The 18,933-nt window shown below is 48.7% G+C and overlaps 2 protein-coding genes across 3 annotated transcripts in view; one reads left to right on the forward strand and one right to left on the reverse strand.

The window, feature by feature from the left end:
• Window positions 1-11,864, forward strand: part of eppk1 (epiplakin 1) — a 29,551-nt gene extending 17,687 nt beyond the window's left edge. The window contains 1 exon segment of the mRNA XM_061664637.1: window positions 2-11,864. Within this exon segment, the coding sequence (XP_061520621.1) occupies window positions 2-11,647 (11,646 nt within the window). The 3' untranslated portion in view covers window positions 11,648-11,864.
• Window positions 11,865-12,958: 1,094 nt separating this feature from the next.
• On the reverse strand, window positions 12,959-18,840 carry fbxl6 (F-box and leucine-rich repeat protein 6). Of its 2 annotated transcripts, XM_061664650.1 has the most exons (10): window positions 18,416-18,840; window positions 17,252-17,802; window positions 16,724-16,882; window positions 16,590-16,653; window positions 15,944-16,075; window positions 15,266-15,373; window positions 15,076-15,189; window positions 14,427-14,658; window positions 13,514-13,757; window positions 12,959-13,280 (listed from the first exon to the last, which is right to left on the reverse strand). In XM_061664650.1, exons 2-10 carry the CDS (start codon window positions 17,752-17,754, stop codon window positions 13,151-13,153), a joined length of 1,686 nt encoding a protein of 561 aa, XP_061520634.1. In that variant the 5' UTR covers window positions 17,755-17,802; window positions 18,416-18,840; the 3' UTR covers window positions 12,959-13,150. The 2 variants fall into 2 exon arrangements, with proteins under 2 accessions (XP_061520634.1, XP_061520635.1); XM_061664651.1 differs by lacking the exon at window positions 15,944-16,075.
• Between the last annotated feature and the right edge of the window lie 93 nt (window positions 18,841-18,933).

An 18,933-nucleotide genomic window follows, 5' to 3' on the forward strand; every position in this document is an offset into this window, starting at 1 on the left:
GGGCAAGTATCACGGAACAACGGTGTCGCTGTGGGATCTGCTCTACTCTCGATACATCACTGAGGAGAAGAGGCGAGAGCTTGTGCGACAGTACAAATCTGGAGCCATCACGATTGAACGCTTTTTGGAGATCATCTTGATTATCACTCAGCAGCAGACCACCACCGCCGCAACCTCACCGGTCATCACATGTCAAACACCAGAAACAAAGGTTGACAGCAGCACCGCGGAGACCACCATCACCACCACAGTCACAGAGACCGGAAGCTTCCATGGTATTCGGAAGGATGTCAGTGCTACGGAGTTGCTTCAATCCAAAATCATCACTGAAGACCTCTACGAAGATCTCAACGCAGGAACAATCACAGTAAAGGAAGTGAGTGAAATGGACTCGGTCCGCAGGTACCTGGAAGGGACCAACTGCATTGCAGGTGTGCACTTGCAGTCCACAAAAGAGACGCTGAGCATTTATGAAGCAAAGTCCAGAGGCCTGCTGACTCCTGGGACGTCCCTCGTGCTCCTGGAAGCCCAGGCTGCCACCGGCTTTGTCGTAGACCCAGTCAACAACAAGAAACTTTCGGTCGAAGAAGCTGTGGCTCTGAGAGTGGTTGGCAGCGAGTGGCAAAAGAAGCTGCTCTCAGCAGAACGAGCTGTCACGGGATACAGAGACCCTTACACGGAAAAAACAATCTCTCTGTTCCAGGCCCTGAAAAAAGACCTGATCGTCAAAGAGCATGGAATTCGTCTTCTTGAGGCTCAAATTGCCACAGGAGGCATCGTTGACCCAGTATTCAGTCACAGAGTGCCCGTGCAGGTGGCTTACCGAAGAGGCTACTTTGATGAGGAAATGAACCAGATTTTGTCCGACCCAGATGACGACACCAAGGGCTTTTTTGATCCCAACACACAAGAGAACCTCACCTATCTCCAACTGGTCGAGAGGTGCATCACAGATCCCGTCACTGGACTTAGTTTGTTAGTTATTGTGAAGAAAGGGGAGTTCTATTTCTATGTTGATGAGGCCACGAAACTCACCCTGAAATCAAAGACAACCACCCGAGCAGGCGGCAAGTATCACGGAACAACGGTGTCGCTGTGGGATCTGCTCTACTCTCGATACATCACTGAGGAGAAGAGGCGAGAGCTTGTGCGACAGTACAAATCTGGAGCCATCACGATTGAACGCTTTTTGGAGATCATCTTGATTATCACTCAGCAGCAGACCACCACCGCCGCAACCTCACCGGTCATCACATGTCAAACACCAGAAACAAAGGTTGACAGCAGCACCGCGGAGACCACCATCACCACCACAGTCACAGAGACCGGAAGCTTCCATGGTATTCGGAAGGATGTCAGTGCTACGGAGTTGCTTCAATCCAAAATCATCACTGAAGACCTCTACGAAGATCTCAACGCAGGAACAATCACAGTAAAGGAAGTGAGTGAAATGGACTCGGTCCGCAGGTACCTGGAAGGGACCAACTGCATTGCAGGTGTGCACTTGCAGTCCACAAAAGAGACGCTGAGCATTTATGAAGCAAAGTCCAGAGGCCTGCTGACTCCTGGGACGTCCCTCGTGCTCCTGGAAGCCCAGGCTGCCACCGGCTTTGTCGTAGACCCAGTCAACAACAAGAAACTTTCGGTCGAAGAAGCTGTGGCTCTGAGAGTGGTTGGCAGCGAGTGGCAAAAGAAGCTGCTCTCAGCAGAACGAGCTGTCACGGGATACAGAGACCCTTACACGGAAAAAACAATCTCTCTGTTCCAGGCCCTGAAAAAAGACCTGATCGTCAAAGAGCATGGAATTCGTCTTCTTGAGGCTCAAATTGCCACAGGAGGCATCGTTGACCCAGTATTCAGTCACAGAGTGCCCGTGCAGGTGGCTTACCGAAGAGGCTACTTTGATGAGGAAATGAACCAGATTTTGTCCGACCCAGATGACGACACCAAGGGCTTTTTTGATCCCAACACACAAGAGAACCTCACCTATCTCCAACTGGTCGAGAGGTGCATCACAGATCCCGTCACTGGACTTAGTTTGTTAGTTATTGTGAAGAAAGGGGAGTTCTATTTCTATGTTGATGAGGCCACGAAACTCACCCTGAAATCAAAGACAACCACCCGAGCAGGCGGCAAGTATCACGGAACAACGGTGTCGCTGTGGGATCTGCTCTACTCTCGATACATCACTGAGGAGAAGAGGCGAGAGCTTGTGCGACAGTACAAATCTGGAGCCATCACGATTGAACGCTTTTTGGAGATCATCTTGATTATCACTCAGCAGCAGACCACCACCGCCGCAACCTCACCGGTCATCACATGTCAAACACCAGAAACAAAGGTTGACAGCAGCACCGCGGAGACCACCATCACCACCACAGTCACAGAGACCGGAAGCTTCCATGGTATTCGGAAGGATGTCAGTGCTACGGAGTTGCTTCAATCCAAAATCATCACTGAAGACCTCTACGAAGATCTCAACGCAGGAACAATCACAGTAAAGGAAGTGAGTGAAATGGACTCGGTCCGCAGGTACCTGGAAGGGACCAACTGCATTGCAGGTGTGCACTTGCAGTCCACAAAAGAGACGCTGAGCATTTATGAAGCAAAGTCCAGAGGCCTGCTGACTCCTGGGACGTCCCTCGTGCTCCTGGAAGCCCAGGCTGCCACCGGCTTTGTCGTAGACCCAGTCAACAACAAGAAACTTTCGGTCGAAGAAGCTGTGGCTCTGAGAGTGGTTGGCAGCGAGTGGCAAAAGAAGCTGCTCTCAGCAGAACGAGCTGTCACGGGATACAGAGACCCTTACACGGAAAAAACAATCTCTCTGTTCCAGGCCCTGAAAAAAGACCTGATCGTCAAAGAGCATGGAATTCGTCTTCTTGAGGCTCAAATTGCCACAGGAGGCATCGTTGACCCAGTATTCAGTCACAGAGTGCCCGTGCAGGTGGCTTACCGAAGAGGCTACTTTGATGAGGAAATGAACCAGATTTTGTCCGACCCAGATGACGACACCAAGGGCTTTTTTGATCCCAACACACAAGAGAACCTCACCTATCTCCAACTGGTCGAGAGGTGCATCACAGATCCCGTCACTGGACTTAGTTTGTTAGTTATTGTGAAGAAAGGGGAGTTCTATTTCTATGTTGATGAGGCCACGAAACTCACCCTGAAATCAAAGACAACCACCCGAGCAGGCGGGAAGTATCACGGAACAACGGTGTCGCTGTGGGATCTGCTCTACTCTCGATACATCACTGAGGAGAAGAGGCGAGAGCTTGTGCGACAGTACAAATCTGGAGCCATCACGATTGAACGCTTTTTGGAGATCATCTTGATTATCACTCAGCAGCAGACCACCACCGCCGCAACCTCACCGGTCATCACATGTCAAACACCAGAAACAAAGGTTGACAGCAGCACCGCGGAGACCACCATCACCACCACAGTCACAGAGACCGGAAGCTTCCATGGTATTCGGAAGGATGTCAGTGCTACGGAGTTGCTTCAATCCAAAATCATCACTGAAGACCTCTACGAAGATCTCAACGCAGGAACAATCACAGTAAAGGAAGTGAGTGAAATGGACTCGGTCCGCAGGTACCTGGAAGGGACCAACTGCATTGCAGGTGTGCACTTGCAGTCCACAAAAGAGACGCTGAGCATTTATGAAGCAAAGTCCAGAGGCCTGCTGACTCCTGGGACGTCCCTCGTGCTCCTGGAAGCCCAGGCTGCCACCGGCTTTGTCGTAGACCCAGTCAACAACAAGAAACTTTCGGTCGAAGAAGCTGTGGCTCTGAGAGTGGTTGGCAGCGAGTGGCAAAAGAAGCTGCTCTCAGCAGAACGAGCTGTCACGGGATACAGAGACCCTTACACGGAAAAAACAATCTCTCTGTTCCAGGCCCTGAAAAAAGACCTGATCGTCAAAGAGCATGGAATTCGTCTTCTTGAGGCTCAAATTGCCACAGGAGGCATCGTTGACCCAGTATTCAGTCACAGAGTGCCCGTGCAGGTGGCTTACCGAAGAGGCTACTTTGATGAGGAAATGAACCAGATTTTGTCCGACCCAGATGACGACACCAAGGGCTTTTTTGATCCCAACACACAAGAGAACCTCACCTATCTCCAACTGGTCGAGAGGTGCATCACAGATCCCGTCACTGGACTTAGTTTGTTAGTTATTGTGAAGAAAGGGGAGTTCTATTTCTATGTTGATGAGGCCACGAAACTCACCCTGAAATCAAAGACAACCACCCGAGCAGGCGGCAAGTATCACGGAACAACGGTGTCGCTGTGGGATCTGCTCTACTCTCGATACATCACTGAGGAGAAGAGGCGAGAGCTTGTGCGACAGTACAAATCTGGAGCCATCACGATTGAACGCTTTTTGGAGATCATCTTGATTATCACTCAGCAGCAGACCACCACCGCCGCAACCTCACCGGTCATCACATGTCAAACACCAGAAACAAAGGTTGACAGCAGCACCGCGGAGACCACCATCACCACCACAGTCACAGAGACCGGAAGCTTCCATGGTATTCGGAAGGATGTCAGTGCTACGGAGTTGCTTCAATCCAAAATCATCACTGAAGACCTCTACGAAGATCTCAACGCAGGAACAATCACAGTAAAGGAAGTGAGTGAAATGGACTCGGTCCGCAGGTACCTGGAAGGGACCAACTGCATTGCAGGTGTGCACTTGCAGTCCACAAAAGAGACGCTGAGCATTTATGAAGCAAAGTCCAGAGGCCTGCTGACTCCTGGGACGTCCCTCGTGCTCCTGGAAGCCCAGGCTGCCACCGGCTTTGTCGTAGACCCAGTCAACAACAAGAAACTTTCGGTCGAAGAAGCTGTGGCTCTGAGAGTGGTTGGCAGCGAGTGGCAAAAGAAGCTGCTCTCAGCAGAACGAGCTGTCACGGGATACAGAGACCCTTACACGGAAAAAACAATCTCTCTGTTCCAGGCCCTGAAAAAAGACCTGATCGTCAAAGAGCATGGAATTCGTCTTCTTGAGGCTCAAATTGCCACAGGAGGCATCGTTGACCCAGTATTCAGTCACAGAGTGCCCGTGCAGGTGGCTTACCGAAGAGGCTACTTTGATGAGGAAATGAACCAGATTTTGTCCGACCCAGATGACGACACCAAGGGCTTTTTTGATCCCAACACACAAGAGAACCTCACCTATCTCCAACTGGTCGAGAGGTGCATCACAGATCCCGTCACTGGACTTAGTTTGTTAGTTATTGTGAAGAAAGGGGAGTTCTATTTCTATGTTGATGAGGCCACGAAACTCACCCTGAAATCAAAGACAACCACCCGAGCAGGCGGCAAGTATCACGGAACAACGGTGTCGCTGTGGGATCTGCTCTACTCTCGATACATCACTGAGGAGAAGAGGCGAGAGCTTGTGCGACAGTACAAATCTGGAGCCATCACGATTGAACGCTTTTTGGAGATCATCTTGATTATCACTCAGCAGCAGACCACCACCGCCGCAACCTCACCGGTCATCACATGTCAAACACCAGAAACAAAGGTTGACAGCAGCACCGCGGAGACCACCATCACCACCACAGTCACAGAGACCGGAAGCTTCCATGGTATTCGGAAGGATGTCAGTGCTACGGAGTTGCTTCAATCCAAAATCATCACTGAAGACCTCTACGAAGATCTCAACGCAGGAACAATCACAGTAAAGGAAGTGAGTGAAATGGACTCGGTCCGCAGGTACCTGGAAGGGACCAACTGCATTGCAGGTGTGCACTTGCAGTCCACAAAAGAGACGCTGAGCATTTATGAAGCAAAGTCCAGAGGCCTGCTGACTCCTGGGACGTCCCTCGTGCTCCTGGAAGCCCAGGCTGCCACCGGCTTTGTCGTAGACCCAGTCAACAACAAGAAACTTTCGGTCGAAGAAGCTGTGGCTCTGAGAGTGGTTGGCAGCGAGTGGCAAAAGAAGCTGCTCTCAGCAGAACGAGCTGTCACGGGATACAGAGACCCTTACACGGAAAAAACAATCTCTCTGTTCCAGGCCCTGAAAAAAGACCTGATCGTCAAAGAGCATGGAATTCGTCTTCTTGAGGCTCAAATTGCCACAGGAGGCATCGTTGACCCAGTATTCAGTCACAGAGTGCCCGTGCAGGTGGCTTACCGAAGAGGCTACTTTGATGAGGAAATGAACCAGATTTTGTCCGACCCAGATGACGACACCAAGGGCTTTTTTGATCCCAACACACAAGAGAACCTCACCTATCTCCAACTGGTCGAGAGGTGCATCACAGATCCCGTCACTGGACTTAGTTTGTTAGTTATTGTGAAGAAAGGGGAGTTCTATTTCTATGTTGATGAGGCCACGAAACTCACCCTGAAATCAAAGACAACCACCCGAGCAGGCGGCAAGTATCACGGAACAACGGTGTCGCTGTGGGATCTGCTCTACTCTCGATACATCACTGAGGAGAAGAGGCGAGAGCTTGTGCGACAGTACAAATCTGGAGCCATCACGATTGAACGCTTTTTGGAGATCATCTTGATTATCACTCAGCAGCAGACCACCACCGCCGCAACCTCACCGGTCATCACATGTCAAACACCAGAAACAAAGGTTGACAGCAGCACCGCGGAGACCACCATCACCACCACAGTCACAGAGACCGGAAGCTTCCATGGTATTCGGAAGGATGTCAGTGCTACGGAGTTGCTTCAATCCAAAATCATCACTGAAGACCTCTACGAAGATCTCAACGCAGGAACAATCACAGTAAAGGAAGTGAGTGAAATGGACTCGGTCCGCAGGTACCTGGAAGGGACCAACTGCATTGCAGGTGTGCACTTGCAGTCCACAAAAGAGACGCTGAGCATTTATGAAGCAAAGTCCAGAGGCCTGCTGACTCCTGGGACGTCCCTCGTGCTCCTGGAAGCCCAGGCTGCCACCGGCTTTGTCGTAGACCCAGTCAACAACAAGAAACTTTCGGTCGAAGAAGCTGTGGCTCTGAGAGTGGTTGGCAGCGAGTGGCAAAAGAAGCTGCTCTCAGCAGAACGAGCTGTCACGGGATACAGAGACCCTTACACGGAAAAAACAATCTCTCTGTTCCAGGCCCTGAAAAAAGACCTGATCGTCAAAGAGCATGGAATTCGTCTTCTTGAGGCTCAAATTGCCACAGGAGGCATCGTTGACCCAGTATTCAGTCACAGAGTGCCCGTGCAGGTGGCTTACCGAAGAGGCTACTTTGATGAGGAAATGAACCAGATTTTGTCCGACCCAGATGACGACACCAAGGGCTTTTTTGATCCCAACACACAAGAGAACCTCACCTATCTCCAACTGGTCGAGAGGTGCATCACAGATCCCGTCACTGGACTTAGTTTGTTAGTTATTGTGAAGAAAGGGGAGTTCTATTTCTATGTTGATGAGGCCACGAAACTCACCCTGAAATCAAAGACAACCACCCGAGCAGGCGGGAAGTATCACGGAACAACGGTGTCGCTGTGGGATCTGCTCTACTCTCGATACATCACTGAGGAGAAGAGGCGAGAGCTTGTGCGACAGTACAAATCTGGAGGCATCACGATTGAACGCTTTTTGGAGATCATCTTGATTATCACTCAGCAGCAGACCACCACCGCCGCAACCTCACCGGTCATCACATGTCAAACACCAGAAACAAAGGTTGACAGCAGCACCGCGGAGACCACCATCACCACCACAGTCACAGAGACCGGAAGCTTCCATGGTATTCGGAAGGATGTCAGTGCTACGGAGTTGCTTCAATCCAAAATCATCACTGAAGACCTCTACGAAGATCTCAACGCAGGAACAATCACAGTAAAGGAAGTGAGTGAAATGGACTCGGTCCGCAGGTACCTGGAAGGGACCAACTGCATTGCAGGTGTGCACTTGCAGTCCACAAAAGAGACGCTGAGCATTTATGAAGCAAAGTCCAGAGGCCTGCTGACTCCTGGGACGTCCCTCGTGCTCCTGGAAGCCCAGGCTGCCACCGGCTTTGTCGTAGACCCAGTCAACAACAAGAAACTTTCGGTCGAAGAAGCTGTGGCTCTGAGAGTGGTTGGCAGCGAGTGGCAAAAGAAGCTGCTCTCAGCAGAACGAGCTGTCACGGGATACAGAGACCCTTACACGGAAAAAACAATCTCTCTGTTCCAGGCCCTGAAAAAAGACCTGATCGTCAAAGAGCATGGAATTCGTCTTCTTGAGGCTCAAATTGCCACAGGAGGCATCGTTGACCCAGTATTCAGTCACAGAGTGCCCGTGCAGGTGGCTTACCGAAGAGGCTACTTTGATGAGGAAATGAACCAGATTTTGTCCGACCCAGATGACGACACCAAGGGCTTTTTTGATCCCAACACACAAGAGAACCTCACCTATCTCCAACTGGTCGAGAGGTGCATCACAGATCCCGTCACTGGACTTAGTTTGTTAGTTATTGTGAAGAAAGGGGAGTTCTATTTCTATGTTGATGAGGCCACGAAACTCACCCTGAAATCAAAGACAACCACCCGAGCAGGCGGGAAGTATCACGGAACAACGGTGTCGCTGTGGGATCTGCTCTACTCTCGATACATCACTGAGGAGAAGAGGCGAGAGCTTGTGCGACAGTACAAATCTGGAGGCATCACGATTGAACGCTTTTTGGAGATCATCTTGATTATCACTCAGCAGCAGACCACCACCGCCGCAACCTCACCGGTCATCACATGTCAAACACCAGAAACAAAGGTTGACAGCAGCACCGCGGAGACCACCATCACCACCACAGTCACAGAGACCGGAAGCTTCCATGGTATTCGGAAGGATGTCAGTGCTACGGAGTTGCTTCAATCCAAAATCATCACTGAAGACCTCTACGAAGATCTCAACGCAGGAACAATCACAGTAAAGGAAGTGAGTGAAATGGACTCGGTCCGCAGGTACCTGGAAGGGACCAACTGCATTGCAGGTGTGCACTTGCAGTCCACAAAAGAGACGCTGAGCATTTATGAAGCAAAGTCCAGAGGCCTGCTGACTCCTGGGACGTCCCTCGTGCTCCTGGAAGCCCAGGCTGCCACCGGCTTTGTCGTAGACCCAGTCAACAACAAGAAACTTTCGGTCGAAGAAGCTGTGGCTCTGAGAGTGGTTGGCAGCGAGTGGCAAAAGAAGCTGCTCTCAGCAGAACGAGCTGTCACGGGATACAGAGACCCTTACACGGAAAAAACAATCTCTCTGTTCCAGGCCCTGAAAAAAGACCTGATCGTCAAAGAGCATGGAATTCGTCTTCTTGAGGCTCAAATTGCCACAGGAGGCATCGTTGACCCAGTATTCAGTCACAGAGTGCCCGTGCAGGTGGCTTACCGAAGAGGCTACTTTGATGAGGAAATGAACCAGATTTTGTCCGACCCAGATGACGACACCAAGGGCTTTTTTGATCCCAACACACAAGAGAACCTCACCTATCTCCAACTGGTCGAGAGGTGCATCACAGATCCCGTCACTGGACTTAGTTTGTTAGTTATTGTGAAGAAAGGGGAGTTCTATTTCTATGTTGATGAGGCCACGAAACTCACCCTGAAATCAAAGACAACCACCCGAGCAGGCGGGAAGTATCACGGAACAACGGTGTCGCTGTGGGATCTGCTCTACTCTCGATACATCACTGAGGAGAAGAGGCGAGAGCTTGTGCGACAGTACAAATCTGGAGCCATCACGATTGAACGCTTTTTGGAGATCATCTTGATTATCACTCAGCAGCAGACCACCACCGCCGCAACCTCACCGGTCATCACATGTCAAACACCAGAAACAAAGGTTGACAGCAGCACCGCGGAGACCACCATCACCACCACAGTCACAGAGACCGGAAGCTTCCATGGTATTCGGAAGGATGTCAGTGCTACGGAGTTGCTTCAATCCAAAATCATCACTGAAGACCTCTACGAAGATCTCAACGCAGGAACAATCACAGTAAAGGAAGTGAGTGAAATGGACTCGGTCCGCAGGTACCTGGAAGGGACCAACTGCATTGCAGGTGTGCACTTGCAGTCCACAAAAGAGACGCTGAGCATTTATGAAGCAAAGTCCAGAGGCCTGCTGACTCCTGGGACGTCCCTCGTGCTCCTGGAAGCCCAGGCTGCCACCGGCTTTGTCGTAGACCCAGTCAACAACAAGAAACTTTCGGTCGAAGAAGCTGTGGCTCTGAGAGTGGTTGGCAGCGAGTGGCAAAAGAAGCTGCTCTCAGCAGAACGAGCTGTCACGGGATACAGAGACCCTTACACGGAAAAAACAATCTCTCTGTTCCAGGCCCTGAAAAAAGACCTGATCGTCAAAGAGCATGGAATTCGTCTTCTTGAGGCTCAAATTGCCACAGGAGGCATCGTTGACCCAGTATTCAGTCACAGAGTGCCCGTGCAGGTGGCTTACCGAAGAGGCTACTTTGATGAGGAAATGAACCAGATTTTGTCCGACCCAGATGACGACACCAAGGGCTTTTTTGATCCCAACACACAAGAGAACCTCACCTATCTCCAACTGCTCGAGAGGTGCATCACAGATCCCGTCACTGGACTTAGTTTGTTAGTTATTGTGAAGAAAGGGGAGTTCTATTTCTATGTTGATGAGGCCACGAAACTCACCCTGAAATCAAAGACAACCACCCGAGCAGGCGGGAAGTATCACGGAACAACGGTGTCGCTGTGGGATCTGCTCTACTCTCGATACATCACTGAGGAGAAGAGGCGAGAGCTTGTGCGACAGTACAAATCTGGAGCCATCACGATTGAACGCTTTTTGGAGATCATCTTGATTATCACTCAGCAGCAGACCACCACCGCCGCAACCTCACCGGTCATCACATGTCAAACACCAGAAACAAAGGTTGACAGCAGCACCGCGGAGACCACCATCACCACCACAGTCACAGAGACCGGAAGCTTCCATGGTATTCGGAAGGATGTCAGTGCTACGGAGTTGCTTCAATCCAAAATCATCACTGAAGACCTCTACGAAGATCTCAACGCAGGAACAATCACAGTAAAGGAAGTGAGTGAAATGGACTCGGTCCGCAGGTACCTGGAAGGGACCAACTGCATTGCAGGTGTGCACTTGCAGTCCACAAAAGAGACGCTGAGCATTTATGAAGCAAAGTCCAGAGGCCTGCTGACTCCTGGGACGTCCCTCGTGCTCCTGGAAGCCCAGGCTGCCACCGGCTTTGTCGTAGACCCAGTCAACAACAAGAAACTTTCGGTCGAAGAAGCTGTGGCTCTGAGAGTGGTTGGCAGCGAGTGGCAAAAGAAGCTGCTCTCAGCAGAACGAGCTGTCACGGGATACAGAGACCCTTACACGGAAAAAACAATCTCTCTGTTCCAGGCCCTGAAAAAAGACCTGATCGTCAAAGAGCATGGAATTCGTCTTCTTGAGGCTCAAATTGCCACAGGAGGCATCGTTGACCCAGTATTCAGTCACAGAGTGCCCGTGCAGGTGGCTTACCGAAGAGGCTACTTTGATGAGGAAATGAACCAGATTTTGTCCGACCCAGATGACGACACCAAGGGCTTTTTTGATCCCAACACACAAGAGAACCTCACCTATCTCCAACTGCTCGAGAGGTGCATCACAGATCCCGTCACTGGACTAAGTTTACTACCCTTGATCAAAAAGTAAAGAATCATGTTTTTGTGCTTTGCTCTATATCGTAATTCGTAGACGTCATTTTTAACATTTTATTTCCATTTTTCATGTCTTTCTGATATTCCAGGAAATTGTTGAGCAAGGTACTCAAATATATGCATTTGAAATCTTTTTAGTTCAAGCATAAGTTTATCGACTATTTTGCCTGTGGTGTTAAAAATGACCTAATAAACATAGGTTGCGAACACTGTGCTTGTTTTCATGTCAGTAATAATTCTGACCTGGAATTCTGAAGCCCTTATTTGCTCAGCAAACACGTTTTCTCACCTATATTGAATAACTTGAGTAAGAGTCTCTGCTCAATGGTGAACATCGGACAAGAAATACGATTACCGCTTTCTCGAAAAGAGAAAAACGAACTGACACAATACGACGCCAAGTGAATTACAGGCACCCGGAGTTTCAAAGCGGAGACCAAAGATGCCGAGTACGCCCTCGGACGCCAAGTTAATTGACTTCCAGCCAGCCCGGAGGATTTCACCAACAAAGGCGCCTCCACCCTGTTGAGTACCGCGCCACTTGGGAGTTTGAGCAGGCGACGACGACGGAACGACACTGCAGACACGGGTTCATGAAACAGAGTCCGTACCGGACTTGGCTGTGAGTTAATATTTGAAGAACTTCACGTGAACGCCGCAATGACTGTATTGCTGCGTTGAATGTCGAATCTGTTGTCAGCCGAAGCAGACGAAATGCTTTCACTCCACAACCCACAAAAGCCACGTTGAAAGTAGTCGTATTCCTCAACAACCACACAACATTTGAAACATTCGTTACAGGTATTGAAGAGGGTGAGTTTGGGACAATTGTCTCGTTAGCTTCAATCCAATAATATTTGACTCCGCGTGGTTTTAAACCACAAAATCATCCTAAAATGGAAAAATAACACTCAAAGGCGGTCCAGACCCCCCGTTTTTGTCTGTGGTCAGCTTTTTTCTTTGCCAATGTTCGTCTGTACTTTTTGTTTTGTGTTTTTCTGTGTTCTTTTCCCCTGTTAGATCATTAAATTTACTCCCTGCATTGTTGCGTGTGTTTGGGTTGGAGAAAAAAAACCTCTGGAACGTCGAACTCTTATCGTTTTCTAAAGTGCAGCAACCTTCGGATTACGAGACTGATAAAAAGATTCCTCGTCGCTTCTCCTCAATTTTATCCACATAAAATAGCTTGATTTATAACGCCGTAATTTAAAATCACGATCAACCGGAAGTGGCGCAGGCGTCGCTTCCACCTCATTCTTTCCTCCTAAATGAATTACATTTTTATTTAACCCATATACACGACATTTGTCGCGAAGAATATTAGAGTGCCATATTAAGAGCCAATCAAATGCAAAAGTGAACTGTATACATTTATTTCCCCAAATCAATGAAATTAGTGCGTATTTGGACGCCAAAACATTGAGCGACTCCAGGCTGCGCTGTGGTCTTTTTGCAAAAGTTAATGAATATTCATGAGCCTCCTCGCGCGGTTTGAGCTCTACTCCAATTTGCCCAGCAACTGGCGAATGGCCTCTTGTCCCCGGTAAACCCTCTTCAGCCCTCTGGGTAGAGACCGACAGGAGGACAGGTTGAGGTAGTCTAGCGCCGTCATTTGCCCGATGAGAGACCTGCAAAAGCACAGGAAAGGTCATGAGACAGGTTTCGAACGGCGTTTCCCAACCTTTCTTGAGCCAGGATACGGACAATATTGGACTTTTGATGAATAATAAATGTCAATGAGTTCATTGAAATTGGATCAATTTCCATGGCGCACCGGATGATGTCTCACACCAAGTGGGTGGGAAGCGCTGGCTCATAAGGTAAACATAGAAGAAGAAGTAGAAGAAATGGTTCCCGGTACCTCAGGGCAACCAGCGTGATTCTGGTCCCACTCAGGTTGAGCGAGTGCAGGGTGTTGGCGTTGTTGGCGCTGGCCAGGTGGCACATGGCTAACTCCAGGTCCTCCTCGGAGAAAAGCTGATTGGCCACGTCCAGCTGCCGCAGCGTGTGCTTCCACTTCTGCGTCACGGCGTGGAGGCCCTTCTTCAAGGACGACGAGACCACGTGACTGCTGAAATACTGACCCCAGAAGAGGCACTCCAGCTCTGCCAGGCACAAAGTAGGCCAATTTAAGGCTTTTCCAGGGTACTTCAACTCACTTTTAACACATTCGCTAAATGTGCCCAGTTGGAAGGGCCATGTGGGCACACATTCGGAGTCTGAAAGCAGAGCTCAAATGATCTCTTATTTTAACAATGTAAATTAACAAAGTTTAATGCTTTCCTCATTATAAATCTAGATATATGTGTATAGAGGGGTGTCCCGATCCGATCTTTGAGATCAGACATCGGTGCGTTGTCAGCAAAAAAAACGAGGACTGGATCTGTCCACTCTTATAAAGGCGGTCCTCTCCAGCAGAGCCCACGTGATCACAACAACAGGTTGCTAAGGTGCTAACATAGTTAAAACCCTAATTCGCTACCCTAACTCCGCCTTGAAACACTAACCCTGATTTAAAACCCTCATTTGAAAACTGAGCCCTTACTGCAAACCCTAACTCTGGCATGAAACACTAATTTGAAAACATGAACCTAGTTTGAAACCCTAATTTGCAATCTTTACCCTGGTTTACAACCCTAATTCCAAAAAACTAACCATGCCTTGAAAACTAAATGATTTGCTTATTATCCCAGTATTCCAAGGCATGTGGAGTCTTTTCGGCAAAACGTTTCATGAAAAAGAAATAATAATGAATGACTAAAAGATGTCGTTACCTAGACACGGCAAGGCCGCCAGACCCGCCGACGTGATCTGCGAGCAGCCCCGCAGGTCCAGCACTCGCAGCCGGGGGGAGCCAAAGAGTATGTCCCGCAGGTATTTGTCGGTCACGTAGGAGTACGACGCGGTGGCGATGCACAGCTCCTCCAGCAGAGGGAAGCCCGGAGATAATTGAGCAGCATGACGCATGCTCTTGTGCAGCGGGTGGATGTTCAGCATCCGGAAAGTCTGGTGACAAGTACAATGGAGGAGTTGTTTTTGTTTTTTTTATGATTAAATAGTACAATCGGGAATCTGCAACGAAATATTTACCAGAGGTGGGAGAAAGTCACGTGTGTGCAAATCACAAGTCTCAAGTCTCGACCTTTCTAGTTTCAAGCAAGTTCCAAATTCAATCGAGTTGAGTCCCCACTAAATTGAAAGCAAATCGTCAAATCCATCCATTTTCCGTACCGCGTTTCCTCACGCGGCTCGCTGGCGCCCACCCCAGCTGACTCTGGGCAAGAGGCGGGGTACAGCCTGGACTGGACATACTAGCCACTTGGCACTTATTCTCCGCACTGACACATTCACAAACTTAAATCTGACTCGAAGCGCAGTCATGTGACTGGAGCCCCCCCACCTCTGATATTGACCGTCTTCTACCTTAAGTTTGGGGCAAGCCGCCTGCAGCGCTTGGACGCAAACGGCCAGTTCGCCGTCTTTACTGTCCAGCCTCGTGTTAACCTCCAGCAACTCCAAATCGGGACAGCATCCCCTCTGAAAGCAGAAGCGCGGCTCTAAGCTTCGTTTCCGCCGCGTATTATGCCAGAGGCAGAATGAAACGCTTCCTCACAGAGATGCTGGCGAGGACTCGGTCGTTCTTCCAACCGTGAGTGAACCAGATCTGCCGGATCTGAGCGCCGTGACTTTCCAGATAAGCGAGAAGACCTTCCACCTGAAACTACAGCAACGCAATTTTTGTTATGGACTGCATCACAGTTATTTGATAGAATTTGGTTCTTTTTCATGCACTGAGAATTTTGAAAGTCCCGCAGAACTGAATTGGTATAAGTTCGTTCAGTCTAATCAAACTCAACTAGTTCGCTGCTCAAACCAAGGCCTCCCAACCTTTATTGAGCCGAGGCACATATTTTACATGAGAAAAATCTCAAAAGTAAAAACAAACTGAGATCATTGGGTTGCACAAGTGTGCACACCCTCTTGTAACTAGGGACGTGGCTGTGTTCGGAATTGACCAATCTCATTGAAACTCATGTGAAATGGGAGTCAGCACACACCTGCCATCATGCGACTAACCCCAAATACGGTTCAGATGTTCTAGTAGGCTTTTACTGACATTTTTGTCGACGCATCTTCCAGCACAAGTCACGGTTTGCGGAACGCTTCAGAGGGCTCTGATCGTTCAAAGGTATCAGACAATCACTGCTTTAAACGCTGCTATTTTGGGAGCATTTCTTTTCGTCTGCGCGACCACCCGCCGCCGACACGGTTCCGCGCACGGTCGGCTCACCTCCGCGTACTGCAGGTTTAAGCGCCGCAGCGAGCGGCCGTGCCGGCCCAGGCTCCGGAAGGCCGCCGCCGTCAGGCCGGTGCAGTAGGAGAGCGTGAGGGCGCTCAAGTGAGGGCAGAACTGCGACACCACCTGTCAGAATCACCATTACATTCAACTGTTCTCATTTATCGAGAGTGCAGTAAGAGTACAGAGGATAAGGACCGCGCCCACCTGCGAAAAACTAAATATGGTGGGTAATTGACGCCCCACCCCCAGTTGTTGTTGTTTTTTTTTTTTTTTTTTATATAACTGCCTGTATTAATAGTTTCAACTATATATCACAATCTCTGATCCCAAAACACTTAAAGGTTATTTCAAAATCATCTTACAACATTACACTTAAAACTCTATGGCTTACAAAAGATTGGAGCGCCTCAAAGACTCTCCATAACAACCCCGGCTAAACTCAGTCCTCCCCTACATAATTTAACACTTCAACATACTTCTGTACTACTTCATTATTTATGCAGGGCTTTGGCGCCATATTGTGGTATGTTAGGGCACTTCAGAAAGCACAAAAACCACAGGGACCAGGTGAGGTTTTTGCAAATGACAGAACATAGAACACAAAAAGCTGATTTTGCAAGTAAACCTAGTGACTTACGTCTACTGCATGGTCAACATTTTTGCTCCAATGATGGAGCGAGAAATCCCGCAACTGAGAGAATCTAAAACAAATAAATCCAGATTCATTCAGTATATTTACACAGCAAATTAGGATAGCATCAAGTAGCATACCTGTTCTGTGCCAGCCAGTCTAGTGTGTCTTTAATTTGGCTCTGCGTTTTTGGCAGCTGACTTTTGCCCGGCGCGACCCAGCAGTGACCGACGGCGACTCTGCGCCACAGGACCGGGGTGGCGGCGGCGGCGTTCCACAGGCGGCACACTCTTGCCGCCCTAGCACGAGAAAACGCATCATTTCCGCCTTTGGTAATTAGGGCAAAATCAACAGAAGTGTTCCAAAAACATTTTCGTATTCTAATAACAATGTTGAATTTAACTTTAAGCTCACTTTTGGTTATATCTTTTCCTTCCTCTTTTTTACACGATGAAGAATAACATCCACTTCCAAAAAAAAACCAAAATTTTTAATTTCATGTTAGAGTTTGCACTTTTTTTTTTTTTTTTTTTTACATTTCAAATACAAAATTTCATCCAGTTATGATATGATTATGTTTTTTTTGGTATCACTCTGTATTACAAGCCATCCAATGTTGATCATGATGGAAATATTTGATTACAAACCAAATACTGTCTGAATCGCACCTGCACAGAAATGGGACGGCACCATCTTGCGTGAGCACCATCTTAAAAATATTGACCAGAACCTCCTCGGGAAGATTTTGCCCCCATCTGTGGTCGCTCGGCTTCGCTGCCACAAACATCTCCTCCCCTTTTTCCTCGACAGCCGCTGTGCGAAGAATCGTTTTGCTCTTTTTCTTCTTTGTTGCAGTGTTTTTTTTGCCTTTTCCTTTCGAAGTGGCAGCGTTGTTTTTCTTGCCTCGCTTCTTCTTGGGGGCCCAGACGGAGCCGTCGTACTGCGAGGCGCTGCTGGATATGACGAGGAGCATGTCCTCGCCCTCGTGGACCGTGTAGCCGGGCCGGGCCGTCCTGTTCGCACGGGCCTTTTTCTTCTTTTTCGCCGTTTGCTTTTTGGGCTCAGCGCTTTTCCTCTTCAGCGAGGCTTCTTGTGCCTTTGGTGCCTCATCTCCCTGGCCGGATGCGCGTGCCCCGGCATCTTCAACAGCCCCTTCGGTGGACGCCATCATCCGGACGCTTTTTGTCTTGATCGGCCAACAAACCCAGTCACAAATGATCTAAAAAAATCGAGAGGAATAGTACTGGATTTGTGAGGCTCATTTGAAGCATTTATTGTCAAGAATTGCATCCGAGAGGTTCAAATGATATTTTTAGGAAAGGTGAAGCACTTTAGTTCAGACATACAGCTACAATAAGAGCTATTCGGTTCTTGAACGATGAATTGGCACTTTTATTTTCTCCCGGTTAAACTACTTGAACTCCCACGACCCCTGCCTCAGTCAAGTCTTCTCTAAGACACTTAGTTACTCCAAAGTACCACCCGCTTCCACAAGCTTAGATCTGCCGAATCCTTAGACTGTTTAAAAACAACGCCTAAAATCTCATTTCTATCATCAAGCCTTTCTTTTGACCTCCCTCTTGTTTGATTATATTCTACATTTGTCTTGGTGACCTTTGCATCCTGGTCTTTTTAACCTGTTTCAATTTTGCATGTGTATGTGTCTTATCATTTGATGACATCTTGTTACGTTTACTACCCAATCTGAGCCATTAAAGTGTTATTCCTTTATTATGACCGAGTCGTCCATTACTTTCACTGTGATGAGGACGCCGTACTCAATGAATGTACTTATAATTCATAATTCAGAATTACACTTGTTGCTATTTTACCTGAAAGCTGTGTGCGCATCATCAGCTGTTTTTCATGGGATCATCACACCGTCAGACCGAAACAAACGTTTCCCACCAACTTGGGCCAAAGTAAAAAAACAACAATTGCCCGTCACTGCAGCTAACTGCTAGCTTAGCTATAGAAGTCAGCAACGGCGCGCGGCATAACGACGACCAAAGTCTCAATTCAAGTAAGTGCGAACTGACGTTAAAAGCTATCGGTCGTTATTTTTCGCCAGATAAATCCGTTCGATATTTTATAAAGCACGGTTCGCGCTGAGCGTCAATTTGCACCCTCTGTTGTTGTTTCGTACGTTATTACGGTTCCCACGCGCCTTCCTGGCAGGACACGCCCCGATGCAACATGATTGGCTCCTGCGTCGCGGGTCGAGGCCAGGCTACGCAGATGTAACTAGACGACCATCCCAAACATGTAGGACGAAATAAAAACAAAGACGTTTGTTATGGTTATGATGTGGGGCGTGTTCTACATGGATACACCAGCCAATCATAGTACA

The sequence above is a fragment of the Phycodurus eques genome, chromosome 20, assembly GCF_024500275.1.
Source record: "Phycodurus eques isolate BA_2022a chromosome 20, UOR_Pequ_1.1, whole genome shotgun sequence".
NCBI classification, from domain to species: Eukaryota; Metazoa; Chordata; class Actinopteri; order Syngnathiformes; family Syngnathidae; genus Phycodurus; species Phycodurus eques.

Coding starts and splice junctions, on each gene's coding strand:
- fbxl6 (XM_061664650.1), bottom strand. CDS start 17,754: ATGATGGCGTCCACCGAAGGGGCTGTTGAAGATGCCGGGGCACGCGCA. Junction 14,659..15,075: donor CGGCTTGCCCCAAACTTAAG/GTAGAAGACGGT, acceptor ACTTGTCACCAG/ACTTTCCGGATGCTGAACAT. Junction 13,758..14,426: donor GGCGGCCTTGCCGTGTCTAG/GTAACGACATCT, acceptor TGTGCCTGGCAG/AGCTGGAGTGCCTCTTCTGG.